General features: G+C 41.0%; 1 protein-coding gene across 1 annotated transcript in view; it reads right to left on the bottom strand.

The window, feature by feature from the left end:
* Nucleotides 1–18,843, bottom strand: part of Lmbrd1 (LMBR1 domain containing 1) — a 45,393-nt gene that overhangs the window by 23,001 nt on the left and 3,549 nt on the right. The window contains exons 2-7 of the mRNA XM_048354715.1: nt 16,320–16,496; nt 13,169–13,229; nt 7,791–7,888; nt 5,009–5,076; nt 2,093–2,181; nt 135–208 (exon numbers count right to left, since the gene is read on the bottom strand). Coding sequence (XP_048210672.1) covers nt 135–208; nt 2,093–2,181; nt 5,009–5,076; nt 7,791–7,888; nt 13,169–13,229; nt 16,320–16,496 — 567 coding nt within the window. The remainder of the gene's footprint in view (nt 1–134; nt 209–2,092; nt 2,182–5,008; nt 5,077–7,790; nt 7,889–13,168; nt 13,230–16,319; nt 16,497–18,843) is intronic.

Here is an 18,843-nt window from a genome sequence, read left to right as displayed (position 1 = left end):
TAAAACTTTACCATCCTTGTCAGTTAAAAATAATGGAAAAGTGGGAAAAGAGAAGTGAAGACAGACCAGGCTGAAGGGATTACTAAGATAAAAGAATTACTTTGATTTTCAGGCAATGGTCACATGACACTTACCGTGTACGTTATTGCTGCCAACATTCCAATTAGTGTGAGAGAACTGATGGAAAATGACAATGCAGCCAGGCCATCTGCAAAGGAGGAAAAGCGTGAAACACATATTCATAAAACACTCATGTGCTGATACTCATTTAGTACAGTGTAGAAATTATGACTCCTGCCCAGTGCTTGTGGCTCATGATTGAAAATCTGTGAGACTCTTCTCTCCAATTAACCAACAGAAAACTGGAAGTGGTGCGATGATTCAAAGTGGTAGAGCACTAGACTTGAGCTGAAGAGCTCAGGGACAGCACCCAGGTCCAGAGTTCAAGCCCCATGACTGACAAAAATAAAAAAAAAAAAAGAAATATCTATCTATCTATCTATCTATCTATCTATCTTTGATGCCTGAGAAATGTAGAGAAGTGAGATAAGGAAATAAAACTAGAAATAAGAACAGTTGAGTGACTGTTTTCAATCTTTAAAAGCAGCAGATACAGTGGCACAAGTGAAGTGTACTCTAGAATATGGTGTGCTTAGGATCATAAAAAATAAAATTGGAACTAAAGAAGGTAAGGTTACCAAACTCAGAATAATGCGACCTATCTAGTCACTGGTTCAAGTTATCCTATACTCAAAAGACACAATGACTTATGAAATCATGTCCAACCAGAAGAGCAGTGCTCAAAGTCCTCAAGCAATTAATAGAAATAAAAGAAGCAATTTATTTCTCAACAGTAAGATCACTGTTCATAAATCCTGGCAATCTACCAATAGATGCCAGTGCTGTTCTTGCTGGCATCACCAAGGTACTAATGGGCTACAATGAACAAAATGAAATCTTAAGTGAAAAAGAAGAGGCAGATTCCAAGGTATTACTTAATGTTTTCCATTTGATTTTTTTTTTTTGTCTCTTCTTTTTTTTGGTACTGGGGATTGAACCCAGGACGTTGCACTTGCTAGGCAAGCGCTTTGCCACTGATCTACAAAAAAACAAAAAACTGATGGCCAAAGAATGGACATGACCAATCAGAAAGAATAAACATGAACACAGTAACATTTCTCAGTGCAAGAGCTTATAAAAGTATCCTAGGTGTCTTACAAAATAAAGTTGGTCAAAATGTACATTTTTTGAGTGATATTTTAATTTTTTTTTTTTTGCTATCTCATTCTAATGGCAAAGATTAGTTTCAGTGAGTAAATCACTTTTTATTTGCTCAACCCTGCCTTTTTTTTCTTTACTTTCCTTTAAAAAGCTAGGTCACAGGGATCAAGTTAAAGAGATCTTATGGAAAAGCAATGCCAAATATTTTGGTGAAATAAATTTAAAACAAAATATTATTTAATTCATGTAATTTTTTTACTGCATAAAAATACTGTAGTGCACAACAATATAGGGTTGTCTTGATAATCAACCAATATATGCAGCACATTCTTTAACATATTAGAATATATTATAGAATAACCCAGTGAATCATATGGAAATGGTAAGGATCTTTACTACTTAAATATTTCCTTTTCTTTTTTCTTTTTTCTTTTTAATGTGCTAGTACTGGGGCTTTAACTCAGGGCCAAGCACTGTCTCTTAGCTTCTTTGTTGAAGGCTGGTGCTCTACCACTTGAGGCACAGCTTCCCATATGGATTTTTGCTATTATTGGAGGTAAGAACCTCACAAGTTTCTTGCCTGGGGCTTGGCTTCAAACTGTGATCTTCAGATCCTGAGTAGGTAGGCTTGAGCCACCATTGCCTGGCTGAAATAATTCTTTTGAACATGGTAATTTTATGCAGAAGCCAAGAACACAGTTTTATAATAGCTAGACAGAATGGACCTAACACTCCAGAGCTCCTGATTTCTCCAGCACAAATTTAGTAAGAACTATATAATCAACCTCTTAGCAAAGTAATAATGACTACTTCTCAGAAACTCCAAAGAATTAGAAAAGGTTCTGTGGATTTTTCTTTAAAGAATACTTACGGCTACTTCCAAGTTCTTCAAACAGGAATTTCACTTTCTCCCACTCTGTGGAGTTCTTGTTACTGGGAAGTGACAGTGGGACAAAAGCACTGCAAAGGAGAAAGTGCTATTTAGTGGTTTTACAAAAAAAAGCGCAGATGGGTGCCAGTTGCTCACATCTGTAATCCTAGCTACTTAGGAGGCTGAGATCTGAGGACTGCTGCTTGAAGCCAGCCTGGGCAGAAAAACTCATGACACACTTCTGTTACCAGTAAGAAGGCTGGTAGTGGATCTGTGGCTGAAGTTTGTAGAGTGCCATCCTTGAGCAAAAAAGTAAGTAAGGTACAGCAGCCAGGCCCTGACTTCAAGCCCCAGAATCAACACAAAAAGGTGAGAAAGAGAGAGAACTTTAGTTCCTGAAGGCATGCTACAGGTACCAATGTGTAGCACAGATTACAACTTTTCCTCAATTAAAACATCATATGCCTAGTCTCTCTTAGCTCAACACAGATGACCTCTCTGGAACGAGAAAGGCGAATGCTTCCCAGCAGACATGAAACTGAAGGGGTGAATTCAACAGAATGGAAAGTTGAGACTTTAGTCACCAGGTGGAGTTCTACCCATCTTCCAGATGGTCTGCCTCTTCCTTTCTGCTCGCTGGAACATCTCTTGTTCTGACCCACATCCCTTGCCCGAAATCCTATGATCACGCCAACAACACACCTGCAGTGACTTCAGTGCACTCGAGTTGGGGAACAGACAATGCACACATCGTCACTGGCTACCATAGCTTAGAGTATAGGTCAGAAATTATTATTATTATTGTTGCTGGTCCTAGGGCCTGAACTCAGGGCCTGAGTGCTGCCCCTGACCTTCTTCTCAAGGTTAGTGCTCGACCACTTTGCTTCCACTCCACAAGGGTTCCACTTGAGCCACAGTGCCACTTCCGGACTTTTCATGATCCTCAGATCTCAGGCTCCTAAGTAGCTAGGATTACAAGGTATGAGCAATTGGCCCCGACTTGAGAAAATCTTAACCATGGCATCCAAGACTCATAGCATATCAATGGCTAGTGTGATGTCTTCTCACCAGCCCACGTAAACACTCCAAACAGCACACTGGGTTTTTCTTTTGGTTTTGAAGGGAAAGGAAAAGTTTAAATTTACATCATACTTTTTTACCACATGCTTCAAATATTCCCTGATGATTTCAGTACCTCAGTTAATGTATTTTACTGACTGAACTGTATCTCCTGAGCATCTAAAGGTTTTTGTTTGTTTACTCGTTCACTTTGGTTTTCAGCTTGAACTCGGAGCCGCAAGCTTGCCAGGCAGACCCTCCAGCATACCCTAGCCTAATATGCTCAAGTGTTACTGGGGAACTAGGTTTAGGGTGTGCCAGAGCCTAAGTGAGTTTAGAGGAGGTCATAAGAGGGAGCCTTCATCTATGGGGTCAGGGTCCTTATAGGAGTCCAGAGAACTCTTAAAGCAACTCAGGAAAAAGAGCAGAAGACAGATGCTCCCAGAGACCAGGAAGAGAGACACCTTCCCCATCAGAGAACAGAAGAGGGACCCTGCCCATACCACAGACCAGGAAGAGACACCTCTTCCCTCCACTGACCAGGAAGAGAGACCCCTTCCCCATCAAATACTACGAAGAGAGACCCCACTCACCGCAAGAGCAGGAAAAGGGACCCTACCCATAGCACAGACCAGGAAGAGACACCCCCTCCCCACCACAGACCAGGAACAGACACCCCTCCCCCATCAGAGAATAGGAAGAGAGACCCCACTCACCGCAAGAGCAGGAAAAGGGACCCTACCCATAGCACAGACCAGGAAGAGATACCTTTCCCCACCATAGACCAGGAAGAGAGACCCCTCCCCCATCAGAGAATAGGAAGAGAGACCCCACTCACCGCAAGAGCAGGAAAAGGGACCCTACCCATAGCACAGACCAGGAAGAGATACCTTTCCCCACCACAGACTTATCACAAGAACAGGAAGGGATACCTCTCCTCATCATAGACCAGGAAGAGAGACCCAACTCACCACAAGTCCAGCAAGAGGGACCCTGCCCATACCACAGACAAGGAAGAAAAACCCCTCGCCACCACAGGCCAGGAAGAGACACTCCTCTTCATCACAGACCAGGAAGAGAGCCCTCTTACAGACCAAGAAGAGATCCCTCCCAAAGGCCAGGAAGAGAGACCCCCTCCCCAACCACAGTCCAGGAAGAGACCCCTACCACCACAGACTAGGAAGACTCTACTAACATCTTGACCGTGAACTTGCAGCTTGCACAACCATGAGAATCATTCAGCTCGTGTACTGTATGCTTACTATTTCTCAGTTACTATTTCTCCTCCAAATCAGGACTGACAAACTACTTGGTTAGCTATATTTATATAAATTAAAGTTTCATTGGAACATCTTTTACTTAATTTTATTTTTTAGCCAGTATTGGGGCTTGACCTTTTTCACTCAATGTTAGGCCTCTACCGCTCTAACTACAGCTCTACTTCTAGCTTTTTGCTGGTTAATTGGAGGTAAGAGTCTCATGGAATTTCCTGCCTGGGCTGACTTGGAGCCTCCATGCTAAGTAGCTGAGACTGCAGTCATGAGGCACCTGGCTAGCTCAAACATCTGTACTGACTGACCACCTCCACAAAACAGACCAAACCTGAAGTACTGAGGAGAAAATGGCCAACTCCATAAATGCCCCAGGCCTCACCATTAGAGAAGCATTTCAGTACACTGCTGTGGCCAAGGAAGGGACCACCACTCAGACAAGTGAGGACACTTACCATCCTGAGGAAAGGGAGGTACGCTACCCATAAGTGGATGAAACAATCACATTTGTGTAAAACCCAGAGGATTTGTTGTTATTCAGACAATTCTATTTCCATTTTGAGGTTGGAAAAAAAATAAGACTTACCCAACTAGAAGAAGAAGTCCACAAATCAGAGCAAATCCCAAGGTGTACTTGAGCGCAGCTTTAACCTGCTACATGTCCATGGAAAACAGGTCATTCAGCAAACCCTGACTGCACAAAAGTCTTACAACAGTACAAAACAGCATGCATGCCAAATGTGCATTGAAATCAACAGAACAAAGGCTCAAAGAAACCTTTGAGGTTGCAAAGAAACCTTAAAATTTAAAGAAAAATAACTGGCATACAAAGTCTTAAGAACCTTTGCAAAAAATAAGTTTTTAGTGTCTGGCCCTTGTGAGCAACAATATACTGAAAGCATTGTTGATTACCCAATGGGTATTGTCAGTAAAATTATCCAACTATTTAATAAAATATTCATATAAACAATATCAATCAGAAACAATACTTCTAACATAATTCTTATCAAAATGGGTTATAACCATAGCAAACACTTCATGTGCTGTTGGAGTATGTTTTTGTGTATATAAAGAATGTTACATACAAATACATATGCATACATAAACACAAATACTTTACAAGACTATATTTATATATGTGTATCTATACTTACATACTTTGATACATATGTGTAATTTGGAGGGAGGGAGAAGAGTCGTCATTTTATGTAGCCCAGGCCAACCTCAAACCTGTGATAATCCTGCCTCAACCTCCTGAGTGGTCAGATTACAGGAGTGCACCAACATGCTTGGTTATGTATGTATACATGTATATGCATGTACCACACCAAGCACTATTAGAAGAACCTCACACTTTGACTCCTTTAATTCTCATAACAACCTAAAGGCAGCTGGTCTCATCCCTACTTTACAGACAAGGAAACAAAGGCCCCAGAGATGAAATGATTTCCTCAAGCCTCACTGGTCACAGGGGATTAAACAAGGAATAGAATAAAAACCTTGGGAATGTGTAGGCTGTGTTTGATTCCATAATGGAATCCAGAGGACTAACAAACATGGAAAAATCTGAACAGGGACCAAAAGGTAATATTCTTGGAGAAGAAATTGAACCTACGAGCATCACATTATCTATTTACTTACATCAATGAGGTCTCCTACAAGGGCATCCTATAAACGTTGAACTGATGTTTCATGTGGTAAATTCTTTTTTTTTTTTGCCAGTCCTGGAGCTTGGACTCAGGGCCTGAGCACTGTCCCTGGCTTCTTTTTGCTCAAGATTAGCACTCTGCCACTTGAGCCACAGCACCACTTCTGGCCGTTTTCTATATATGTGGTGTTGAGGAATCGAACCCAGGGCTTCATGTATACGAGGCAAGCACTTTACCACTAGGCCATATCCCCAGCCCTTCACGTAGTAAATTCTTATCCACAAAGGAAATAAGAGGGTCTTTAGGAAAAAAACTGGAGGACACATAAGGAGGATCCTGAGATCAGCCAAAGGGTAGGGAGGTGACAGAATAAATCATGCTGAAATTCTATGAAATGTGTGGCCTATGACACATCCCATCTTACCTTCCAAATATGAACTCACTTAGTATCTGTAAATAATAATTTGTACTCTGTTATAAATCCATGTCTTATTACTTTCTATCACAGGACACCCATTGTCACTCCGGGGTGCTATTTAAAATGCTCCTGATCCTAATGCAAAAAGCTCTTAAGATTTTAAGCATGATTAAGCATGATGCTGGGTTTGGGATCCATTGTTTGGTTTTGTATTTTAATAAAACAGAAACAAGGTATAAAATATTTTTCTCTCATGTTGCCTTCTCATTGAAAAAACTTTTTTTTTTCTTCTCAAATTTTTATTATCAAACTGACGTACAGAGAGGTTACAATATCATACGTTGGGCATTGGATACATTTCTTGTACTGTTTGTTGCCTTGTCCCTCATGCCCCCCTATTGTTTTAACATGTATCTTTCAACATGCTATTTTCTTTTTTGATCTTACCATGTCTTAGTAGACTATATTCTGTTTCTAAACCATCCATGCTATCCAGAGAGAACACCTGACTATAAAAAGTCAATATATTTTTAAAGTTTTTCCACAATTATATTTAGTAGTATTTTAGTTAAATCAGGCCTGGTTGTGAATATCTATAATCCCAGCTATTTAGGAGGCAAGAGATAAATGATCAAGGTCAGAAGTCAGCTCAGACAGTTAGGGTAAAGAATCTGATATTCTGTCTATGTCTCCTGTAGTTCTATTTGATATTCAATATAAATCCAGGCTTAAAAATATATGAATTATCCAAGTGCTGATGTCTCAGGCCTATAACCCTACCTACTCAGGAGGCTAAGATCTGAGGATTGTGATTTGAAGGCAGCCACCCCAATTAACAGCAAAAAGCCAAAAATGGAGGTGTCATTCAAGTGGTAAACCAATAACCATGAGCCAAGAAGCCAAGCAAGAATGTGAGCCTCTGAGTTTAAACCCCAGGCCTGGCATATACAAAATAACAGTATCTACTGAGCATTTGAAATTTAGCTAGTTCCAGCTTTGTAAGTGTAAAGGACCATGTAAATGTCAAAGACAGTGTGAAAAGGAAATTTAATATTGTGTTTATAATGATTTGATATTTGAAACATCTGAAATATGTTTAATATGAGACAGTTAAAATTAAACTGAATAGTTTCTTTCTACTTATTTTAAGTCAACCAAAGGCCATTTCAAATTTCACATGTGGCTTATATTATATTTCTATTAGACAAAAACTGATCTAAGTGAACTCAACTGGAGTCATGTCATATCTTGAAAAAGTAATCATTTTGAATGAAAATGATAAAAACTTAGAGAAAACTTACAGTGCATTTCCTAGCATCATCGTCATCCTTTTCTTCATAGTAGAAATACACAAAAGGAATCCAGAAGAATACACAGAACAGAATCACAGAATACAGAGCTGTGGAAATAAACAGTACACTGGAGTCTACTGAATACACACAAACACAATCCATCCGTGTGTGTGTGCATGACCACAGACTTGTCCTTCATCAGGGTGATCTATCCATGTGTGTGCGTGTGTGCATAACGATAGACATGCCCTTCATCAGGGTGATCTATCTGTGTGTATGCATGACTACAGACTTGTGTCTTACAATGTGTCAATAACATTTGTGCTTTATTTATTTATTTATTTATTTTTGGTCTTGGATTCAGGGCCTGAGCACTGTCCCTGGCTTCTTCCCGCTCAAGGCTAGCACTCTGCCACCTGAGCCACAGCGCCCCTTCTGGCCGTTTTCCATATATGTGGTGCTGGGGAATCGAACCGAGAGCTTCATGTGTAGGAGGCAAGCACTCTTGCCACTAGGCCACATTCCCAGCCACACTTGTGCTTTTTAACTGTGACTCTCATTGCCCATGTGTTTTTAAATCTCTTTCTGATATGAAAGAACACCTAAGAGATGGGCTATGGCTATCTAGATTTAAGTACATTAGGCATAGTTTATAAAAAATGAACAGTGAACCCTGGGCATGGCAGCTCACACTTGAGGTACAGCTACCCCAGAGGTGAAGCCCAGAATATGAGGCCAACTTACAGAAAGCAATTAGAAACCACTAAAAGAACAATAATATATAATAAGAGATAAACAAGTAATTGGCAGTTTGGGTTATCGATGATAAAACTCAAGCTGTAAAAAGCAAGTTCAAATTTAGGAACACTTGAATTTACTACATTTAGATCTTGAGTCTTATAACTCCTCTCAAAATAAAGACCTTTCTAATAAAAAGTCGTGACATAACTAGATCTGCTTTCCAATATACAATCAATGATTCCTTTCGCCATCTAAAAGACTACTATTATTCAGAAGACCCACATTTAAATACATCAGTTGGTTCTACAGTAATGAGCATGAGAACACAGTGAAAGAATAAATTCCAGTTGCTGAGGATTACAGGCATGAGTCACCACTCTGGCTACGGTCCTGGTTTTCAGGTATCATGGATACAAACTTTACCCTGAGAACTGCCTCTGCTCTGCCCCAAAGGTTCTGGTATATTGTGTTTTATTTTTGTTAAATTCTAGAAACTTTCAGACTTCCTCTCTTATCTCTTCAAAGACCCACTCATCTTTAGCATTGTGTTGTTGATTCTTCACAAGGACACACATCATTTGATGCAACCATCCCTGTTTGGGAGATCTGTCCTATAGAAATATAGGCTGGTCCTTGAAAAAGAGCAATAAGCCAAACCCCAAACCAATAGACAGAATCAAATAATTAAAATTAAAACAGAATTAAATGAATTAGGAGTACAAAAAAAACATAGAGAGAATCAACAAAACAAAGAGTTGGTTCTTTGAAAAAAATGAACAAAATTGATAGATCTTTAGCAAATCTTACAAAAAAAAGAAGAAAGCACACCCAAATAAACAAAATCAGAGATAAGAATGGAAACCACGACAGAAACAACCAAGATTCAGAATATTGTTAGGGAATATTTCTCAAACATTTGTGCTAACAACTGGAATAAATGGGAAAATTTCTAGCAAATATTGATATGCCCAAACTAAACCAAGAAGATTTAAGCCAAATAAGTAGACCAATATCAAGTAATGAAATAGAAACCTCCCATCCAAGAAAAGCCCAGGACCAGATGGATCCACAGCAGAATTCTCCAAGGCCTTCAAAGCAGAACTCACACCAATACTCCTCAAACTTTTCAATGAAATTGAAAGCGAAAGCTCACTACCAAACTCCTTCTTTTAAACCCAGCATAACCCTCATCCCAGAACCAGACAGGGATTCATCAAAGAAAGAGAACTACAGACCCATTTCTTTGATTAACATCGATGCCAAAGTTCTCAACAAAATTCTGGCCAAACGGCTCCAACAACTCATCAAAAAAATTGTACACTATGTTCAAACAGGACTCATTCCAGGGATGCAAAGCTGGTTTAATATGTACAAGTCAATTATTGTAACTTACCACAACAGTAGGAGCAAAGACAAGAATCACATGATCATTTCTATAGACACAGAAAAGGCATTTGACAAAAACCCAACATCCATTTATGATGAAAGCTGTGGAGAAACTAGGACTCCAGGGAACATTCCTGAATATAATAGAGGCTGTGTACAACAAACCTACAGCTAGCATTATACCTAATGGTGAAAAGTTAAAGTCATTTCCTTTAAAATCAGGGAAATATTTAGGTGGTCATCCTACTTCTGTCCTGTTAAAACCCTGTGGAACCCCTGTACAGCATGGACTCCATTAACAGGGCAGGTTTCATGGATCCAGGTTTAGGATCAGGCTTATGGAAAGCCAACTGGCCTCAGCCACTTGTTCCCAAGCCTGGCAAACCTACAATCAGAATCGGAACTCATTACCATTATGGGAAATGAAGCCAGTGGAGGTCCACATTCAAAACAATGCATCTGGCCCGAATGGAAAGTCACTTGTTTGTACAATTACTTCATGGCCTGCTGACGTGACACTCACAAAGGCCATGCACCTGGAGGGTCCTGAGGCAAACGGGACATGAGGAAGGGGCTGACTAGGCGGAGGAAGGAGTCACCACAACAAAATATGAAAGTAAGTAAACCTAGTGTACATGTCTTAATGTCTTCCCACTACAAAAGAACAAAGGGGGCTAGACAACCATAGCCCATTTCCAGGGGGGGCATGTGTTAGAATGAAACTTAGAGGATGTCTGGGAACACTGTATACCTCACAGTACTCTGATGAGGGACTGAGGGGAAGGACTTTTGCATTAAGAAATACATTGCTTGCTGTAACCTCTCTTGAGTATCTCTGCCCATCAGACACTTGATCTGGCAAAATCACCACTAACCAAGATGTCTCACTTTCGCTGTACTTGAGTTTGTGTATGCCAGTTCATTTTTCACCATGCAGCCCACACCAATGAGACGGAATATGTGATGGGCCCCCTGAGTCTGAAGCCGCGCTGCAGGATTAATGTCCAGAACCATAGCCATCTAATGCCTTGGCTCCAGCTTGGGAAACACAATGTACTTTGAGGTCAGCTATGTCCACTATTAAAATGATCTCTGTTTTAACGTGATCAATTTTTTCATCTGTAAAAAGTGAAAAACACAGAAGAAAGTGAAAGGTAGTGTTCATGAAAAATAAGCCTTGAACTTGGGACGCTGGAAGGATTAAATAATGAAAATGTTGCTTATCTATTAGGAGAGACTAAATGCACTGTAAAACCTGACAGAAGTAAAGGATAAAAAGAGTGCTTGGGGGCATCAGTTTCTGGAATTTTAGTTCTCAGGACCCCAAAAACACGCATTAGGCAATGAGAGAGTAACCAGCATTTCAGAAGACAGTGGCCTTGAAATGGCACCTGCTTTAGCAACTGCACAATCCTTTCAGGGTCACAGCAACAGGCCTGACTTCAGGATAATAATCATGAACATTACCCAGTTCAGATCTGCTCTGACCTCACTGGCATCAAAAAGTGTACTCATCATTTGACTTTTCATATAAGTTTCTTTAAGCCAGTCTCTCAAGCTAATTTTATTTTTCACCCCGAAAGTTCTTCAGAGAAGTAAATCCTAACCCCAAAGGCATCTACAGTTTATACAGATTCAATGTTTCACATTTAAAGCAATAGTAAGGACATCGTATCTTCCCAGGGTTGAGAATACAGACTCTCCTTGGGAGGTCTGAAGAAGATACTCCCTGAAATCCCTTTCTCCAGGGCTTCTCCTCTCCCGTGACCCAGCTGAAAAAGGCTACCTAATGTGAAATTTCAGTCTACAAGGCAGCCACAGCTGTAAGACATTAGTTCAGTGGTAAAATGTGGTTCTTGGGCTGGGACTGAACTACCATAAGGTGTCTTATCACCTTGCCACAGGAGCCCAGGAAAACTACACTTCAGTGATACTCAGGTAACAGAACTCCTCTGTCATAAACATTTTCAAAGAAGTAGTTGATATATCATTCCAATGAATTTATACTGAAAAGGCAACATTCTACTTAACATAGAACCATTTTAACAGCTAAAATAAATTTATTCTATGTTAAATTTATCAATCAGAAACATTAAATTCTATATTAAAATACCAGAAGCTTTATCAAAGGAGTCAAACTTAATGGTTCCTATACTTTTAAGTCAAGAGCTAAGGCAAAGATTAGACATCAGCTAAACTGAAATCCAATGACACTCAAAAATATTCAAATTATTTCAATTTTAATGTCCTACTGAAATCTTTATTTGCCATCTTGATTTATTAATTTTAAAACAGCATCCCTTTCCTAAATCTGCATTTATACACTGTTCTAAAATCATAGGTTTTATGGTTACTGAAGAGAAAGACATATTTAGGTGGTCATCCTACTTCTGGGAAGGGAAGGAAAAGGGATAGAGGTGGGCACCATGACCATGATCGATGGATGAAAATGGCAGTGCAGAGTACAATAAAGTCAGAGGTGAAAACTCCCCAGGGGTGACCTCTACCATTGTCAAGACAACATGCTACCCAGGTGCTAGGGATCATGAGGGCCTGTAATGCTAGCTGCTCAGGAGACTGAGATTCGAGGATGGCAGTTTGAAGCCAGCCCAGGTAAGAAAGCCTGTGAGACTCCCCAATTAACTACCCAAAAGCAGGAAGCAGAGCTGTGGCTCAAGTGGTAGAGCACAAGCCTGGAGCACAAAAGCTTAGAGATAGTGCCCAGACCCTGGATTCAAGTCCCAGGACCAGCACAACAAAAGGAAAACATTCTAGAAACAAAGATATTAGTCAAGGGCATAAGTAAGAAGTGTACGATTTAAAGTAACTAGACTAAATCACCAAGAAATGTTAACAAGTGAACCCAGGCACAAGTAACTCATACCTGTAATCCCAGCTACTTAGGAGGCTAAGATTTTAGGACTGCGGCTTGAAGCCAGCCAAGCCAAGAGTCTGTGAGACTTTTCTTATCTCCAAATGACATCCAAAAAGCTAGAAGTGAAGCTCTAGCTCAAGCAGTAAGTAAAGCCAAGTAAAACAAAACTAAGCATGAGTTCAAGCCCCAGTACCAGCACACACACATAAATATACACACACAAAGAACAAAGAACTTAAATGAGGTATAGTGAGTTAAAACACTGTAGGCAATGGATGATAAATGCTATAATTTCATAGGTCATATCAAAATTAAAAGTTTATAGCTAGCTCTAGTCCACAGTTTGATTAGCAGCCCAAGAAGAAAATGAACCAGAGATACTTACTATAGTAACCATACAACACTGTGTCCTCAATCCGCCTGCTGACATTGGCATTTGCCCAGTCCTAGGACAGAAAAAATAAAAATATCAATTTTACATTCATTTCCTTAATACTTATAGATGACTGGCTGTCATCTCAAAATCCATCATTAATTCAAAAAAGATATGGTCCATATATTCAAACAATGAGAGGTATAAAAAAACAGATAAATTTCAGTGTATGCATGTTGGAATAATGCATGGTTCTGTGGAAACACAAAGTCAAAAGGCAGCCAGCACTCTGCAGGTTGAAGTAGGAGGATTCCAAGTTCAAAGTATTATACAGGGAGACTCTGTTGCAGCACTGAACTCAGACTGATGATGAGAGATTTCCCAGATTACCTACAATGAAGCCTGGATGAAGAAAGGATACTCTCAGGAAAAATCAAAGAGAAAATAGTAAAAAAACAAACAAACAAACAAAAAAAACAAGAGAAAGCAAGTCTGAGAAGCTGTAAGAAGCTAAACACACATTCACTAGAAATGCTGGACAGGGGAGAGAGCAGGTTAGGTGGAAGAAAGGCAGGGCACGTGCTACAAGGACTTGAGAGGCAGCTGAGGGTTGTGGACACTGTCAAGAGCAAGCGAAAGTAGTGATAAGCCAGGTGGCTGTGGCCCATGCCTATAATTCCAGCTATTCAGGAGGCTAAGATCTAAGTATGGAGGTTGGAAGACAGCCAGGGTAGGAAAGTCTGTGAGACTCTTATCTCCAATTAACCACCAAAATGCCCAAGTAGAGCTGTGTCTCAAGTGGTAGAGCAACAGCCTTGAGTGGAAAAGCTTAGTAGGATAGTACTGGGGCCCTGAGTTCAAGCCCTAGCACTAGCACAAGAAGGAAGGGAAGGAGAGAAGTAGGGAGAGAGGAAGGGAGAGAGGGAGGGAAGGAGGGATTGGAAAACCAATCTCATGTATGACAAGAACATATATACATGAACCTGAGCATTTGCTGAGCCTTAGCCAGTAAACTCCAGTCTGCACCTAGACTTTTGCTTAAGAGCTCTTTACCCAATAGTATTCAGTATACTGTTGTTTAACATCTTTTTCTAAAAATCTGGAGACAATCTAATTGTCTCGGAGAAAGATGCTAAATCATACTATTGTGCATTTATGGAATAGCAGTCTTCCAGGTGCTGGTGGCTCAAGCCAGGAATCCTATCTACTCAAGTAGCTGAGATGTATTATAGTTCAAAGCCAGCTGGGGCAGGAAATTCTGTAAGATTCTTATCTCCAATTAACCAGCAAAAACCCAAAAGAAGAAGTATGGTTCAAGTGGTAGAGTGCCAGCCTTGAACAAAAAAGCTAAGTGACAATGCCCACACCCTCAGTTCAAGCCTCAGTATTGGCACACACATGTACATATACTAAATAAACCTAGAAGTTGAGAAAGATTTGTGTTGAAGATCAAATTAGGAACATTACATCAACAGGCTAGAGAATAATTATATCTATCGCTGTCTATTCAACATCCCAGGAAGTTCCCCAGACAATCCCGGAAGGAGCAATGTCCTCATGAGAAGTACTTGCAAGCTATTCTTTAAAATTGGGTAAGGACCCAACTTCAGAAAAAATATATATAAAACAGAAAGTCTGAAGGGTCTTAGCAGTCAAGTCATTCAATTTAACAGTCCCCAAGGTTCTTGAGTCTAATTCTTGAGGAAGTAGAGTGTAACTGTTATTGTTTTAAAGCTGCTAATATGGTAAATGCACATCTCCCATTCCCATCAGTGCATCTGGCTTCTCTACCCAGGCATCACTCCAAGTAGCTGATATGTCATACAGGATGCTTGCTTCTTGTTCATCTTGAGAATTGCTCCGATCTTCATAGGTTTTATACACTGTTGTCTCTCAAAGCTCACACTAGCAGAAACTTCAATTAGTTAAAACACAAAGGAATGTGAGACAATCAAAAACAATAAAAAATATAAACTAATAAATTTAGAGTGTTTCAGAAGAAAGGAAAAGTATTCAAAACTTCTGTCCTTCAGGCTGTCCTTTCAAAGCCCCCTTCCCCACCTGACACTGCTTGTTACTGCACCCTCACTGTAGACAGTGGTTCATCAAGGGGTCCTTTGTTCCCATGAGCCTTTGGCCATGTCTGCAAACTAGGGTGGAGGCGGCCAGAGCTCTAGACATCTAGTCGACAGAGATCAAGGCCCATGCCAAGCATCTGCAATGCACAGGAGACTCTCTACAACAAAGAATTCTCCAGCACAAATGTTACTCATGGAGAAACACTCCATGTCTCTAGGAATCTGGATCCAAAAGATGTGAGCTTTTTCAACTTATTACCAAACCTAAAACCCACTTCTATTAGTAGGCCTTCCAAAATGCTAGGCCTTCCTTCTTTCAAAGTGCCCCAAATCACATTTATGGTCACCTATTCATTTGGTAAGCCCTTTGCCCAGTCAAGGAAATTCCATACTCAATGACACTCATCTCTGAAAAACATCTCTTCCTTTACTCATGCTTAAAGTATGCAAATTTTAGCAATTCCTATTCAACACAAGGAGATAAATGTGCATGCCTATAATCCCAGGTGCTCAGGAAGCTAAAATATGAGGATTGAGATTTGAAGCCAGCTCAGGCATGAGCTCATAGGTGGTCAGGGACAGTGACTAGGCCCTGAGTTCAAGCTCAAAACACATCGTATCTATGTCAGAAGACAGTGCAAGGAAACTCACTGAAAGCTGCAGGATTTCAAGGGACAGTAGGTATGGGCTAAGAGAGAGAGCACTAGAGGAAGTCATTCTGATTATAACCAGGAAATACTATGGTAGCACTGTGTATACATGGGTGCAGTCACACACATGCACACCCGCACACACATGTGCACATATACATACACATGCACATACATACATACACACTCTCTGGATCAACAACAGGATTCCTCATACTTGCAGAGGTGTTGGATTAGTAATTCTTGCAACAGCTAACCATCTGCTTCTGGCCTCCCAAACTGCATTCCCACTCTCTATGCTTGCATTTTAATGCTCAATTATCCCAAGACAGGAAAAAAGGAAGGACAAAATATACTGTACTACTATAATCAAATAGCTGCTAAGAGTGTGAAAGGAAAAACAAAGGACCAACCACATAGTATGGTAGCACTCACCTTAAATGTGCCATTTTGATTTTTCATGTAAGAAACCAAAAATATATCCACGGGCAGAAGAGCCGATGTAATCAGTGCAATTGCAAGGGAAAAAATTGCTGTTATGGTGGAGACAACTTCACTTTCCCTTTGACTTTGGTATTTACGAACGTAAGTCCAGCAAAATGCCAAAATAGCCTGAAAGAGAACAAAAGGAAATGATGGTTACTATTTTATGTATTCTCTAACACTTGAAAGTTTCCAATGGGACACTTTATGTGTGTGCACCAATACCGGGGCTTGAACTCAGGGCCCATTCTCTACCACTTGAGCCACATGTCCACTTCTGGCTTTCTGCTGGTTAACTGGTAATAACAATCTCATGGACTTTTCTGCCCATACTGGTTTTGAACCTCAATCCTCAAATCTCAGCTAGGATTACAGGCATGAGCCACGGGACCCTAGCCTCCAGCGGGAGAGTACTGTATCAGAGGAAGATCTTTTCCCTGTGCAAGGAATATCCAGAAGCCATTACAAACATGGTCAAGATTCCAGAATTTCGAGCCTCTGTCATGAACTGAACACCACACATGCAGGTGCACCTGTGCACTCCTTGTTGGTAGCAGTACTCGGTCACACAGACCCTTAGCAAACTAGATGTAATTATGCACGGGTCATAATGCAGGGCCCGCAGGGCCACAACGGGAAGTAGGTCTGGATCTAGCTCCCACTCATCTTTCCAACCGAAAGGAGATTTATCTAGCAGTTATTCTATCCTATCATTAGTGAAGCATCACCAAATGGAACTTGGAAATTAACTCTGTCTTGCTGTGACAATTTAATACCATCCATCTATAGATGAACTGCTGTGCAATTACTGTAATGCAAAATTTAAAGGACACAAGAATGAAAATATATCCATTCCTTAAAAAAAAGTCTACCCACAAGTAATGAAGTTGACATCTCCAATCAAACAGGCAGACACAAGGCCTCTCCTGACTCATGCAGAGCACAGTATGTTGGTGAGCCTCTAACTTAAGGGACCCTCAGCATTTCCTCGAAGGCTGTTCAAGCAGGCTGCTGAGCCCCACGCCCTAAGTATCAGACTCTTGTGGTCTGGGATGGGGCCTGGGATGGTATCTATCTGTGATGTGCTCCAGGAGGGGGTGCCGCTGGTCCAGGACTGTGTCAGAACCTCTACTCACTACAGGCCTTGCAGACAGAAACTAAGTCAGTGGTTTCTACCTTCCAACAGCCCCACTGTCCATCATGTCACCCCTCCAAGCAACTGTGCTTCAAGTGCCCAGGAAGCCCACCTGGGCCAAGCTCAAGGCCCACTGATTCAACCTCAGGCCTGAGGACCCCTGCTCAGGACTTAGCCCCTCTTTTCGGGAGCCTAGTCACAAACCTGAAGCCTGTGTTCTCCCTGCTCAGGACTCATCCTCTCCTTTCCGGGAGCCTAGCCACAAGCCTGAGGTCTGCGTCCTCCCTGCTCAGGACTTAGCCCCTCTTTCCGAGAGCCCAATCACAGGCCTGAGGCCTGTGTCCCTCCAGCTTAGGACTCAGCCCCTCCTCTCCGGGAGCCTAGTCACAAGCCTAAAGCCTGTGTCCTCCCTGCTCAGGACTTAGCCACTCCTCTTGGGGAGCCCAATCACAAGCCTGAATGGAACAAACAAAACAAAGTAGCTTCACAGATTCAAAGTTCTACCACAATCAAGATGGAAGAACAGTCTCACCACCCCAGAAAATTCCCTTTTGTCTCCTGTAGGTATGCCCTCTCTCTGCTCCCAGGTCCAGACAACCATTGCCTGTTACCAGCCCTATGGTGTCAGTTCTCAGCATCATTTGTACTATCAATGTGATGGCGTTTGCTTCTTCACTTGATGTAAGTCATCTGAAATCCATCCAAGCAGATGTCTGTCATTACTTCACCTTTCATGCTGCTGTCTTTACATCTCTTGACAGCAGAAAAAAAATAAGTGGCAAGAGATTTATAAGCCAGATGCTGATGGCTTGTGCCTATAATCCTAGCTATTCTGGAGGTTGAGATCTGATCACAGTTTGAAGCCAGCCTGGGTAGAAAAGTCCAGGAGACTCTAATCTCCAATTAACTACCAAAAAACGAGAAGTGAAAGTGTGGCTCAAGTAGTAGAACACTGCCCTTGAGTATAAAAAAGCTGAAGGACAGCACCTAGGCCAAATTCAAGCCACAATACTAGCAAGAGTGAGCGTGAGAGAGATTTAAGACTCTAGAATCTGGATGGTGGAGTAAAACAAATAAAAAGTGAAAGGATATGCTAAAATTGTGGCTCAAGTGTTTACTGATTTTGCTGTTTTGAGAAAAAGTGGTTTTTTTTCTCCCAGAAAATGTTATTTATGTTAACATTTAATATGTATGCTTTAAAATGAACTCACAGACCTTTTTGTTTTGTTTTGTTTTTTGTTTTTGTTGCCAGTCCTGGGGCATGGACTCAGGGCCTGAGCACTGTCCCTGGCTTCTTTTTGCTCAAGGCTAGCACTCTACCTCTTGAGCCACAGCGCCACT

Source organism: Perognathus longimembris, chromosome 9, assembly GCF_023159225.1.
Source record: "Perognathus longimembris pacificus isolate PPM17 chromosome 9, ASM2315922v1, whole genome shotgun sequence".
Taxonomy (NCBI): domain Eukaryota; kingdom Metazoa; phylum Chordata; class Mammalia; order Rodentia; family Heteromyidae; genus Perognathus; species Perognathus longimembris.
Note: the sequence above shows the minus strand (reverse complement) of the source record. Positions and strands in the feature narration are given on the sequence as shown.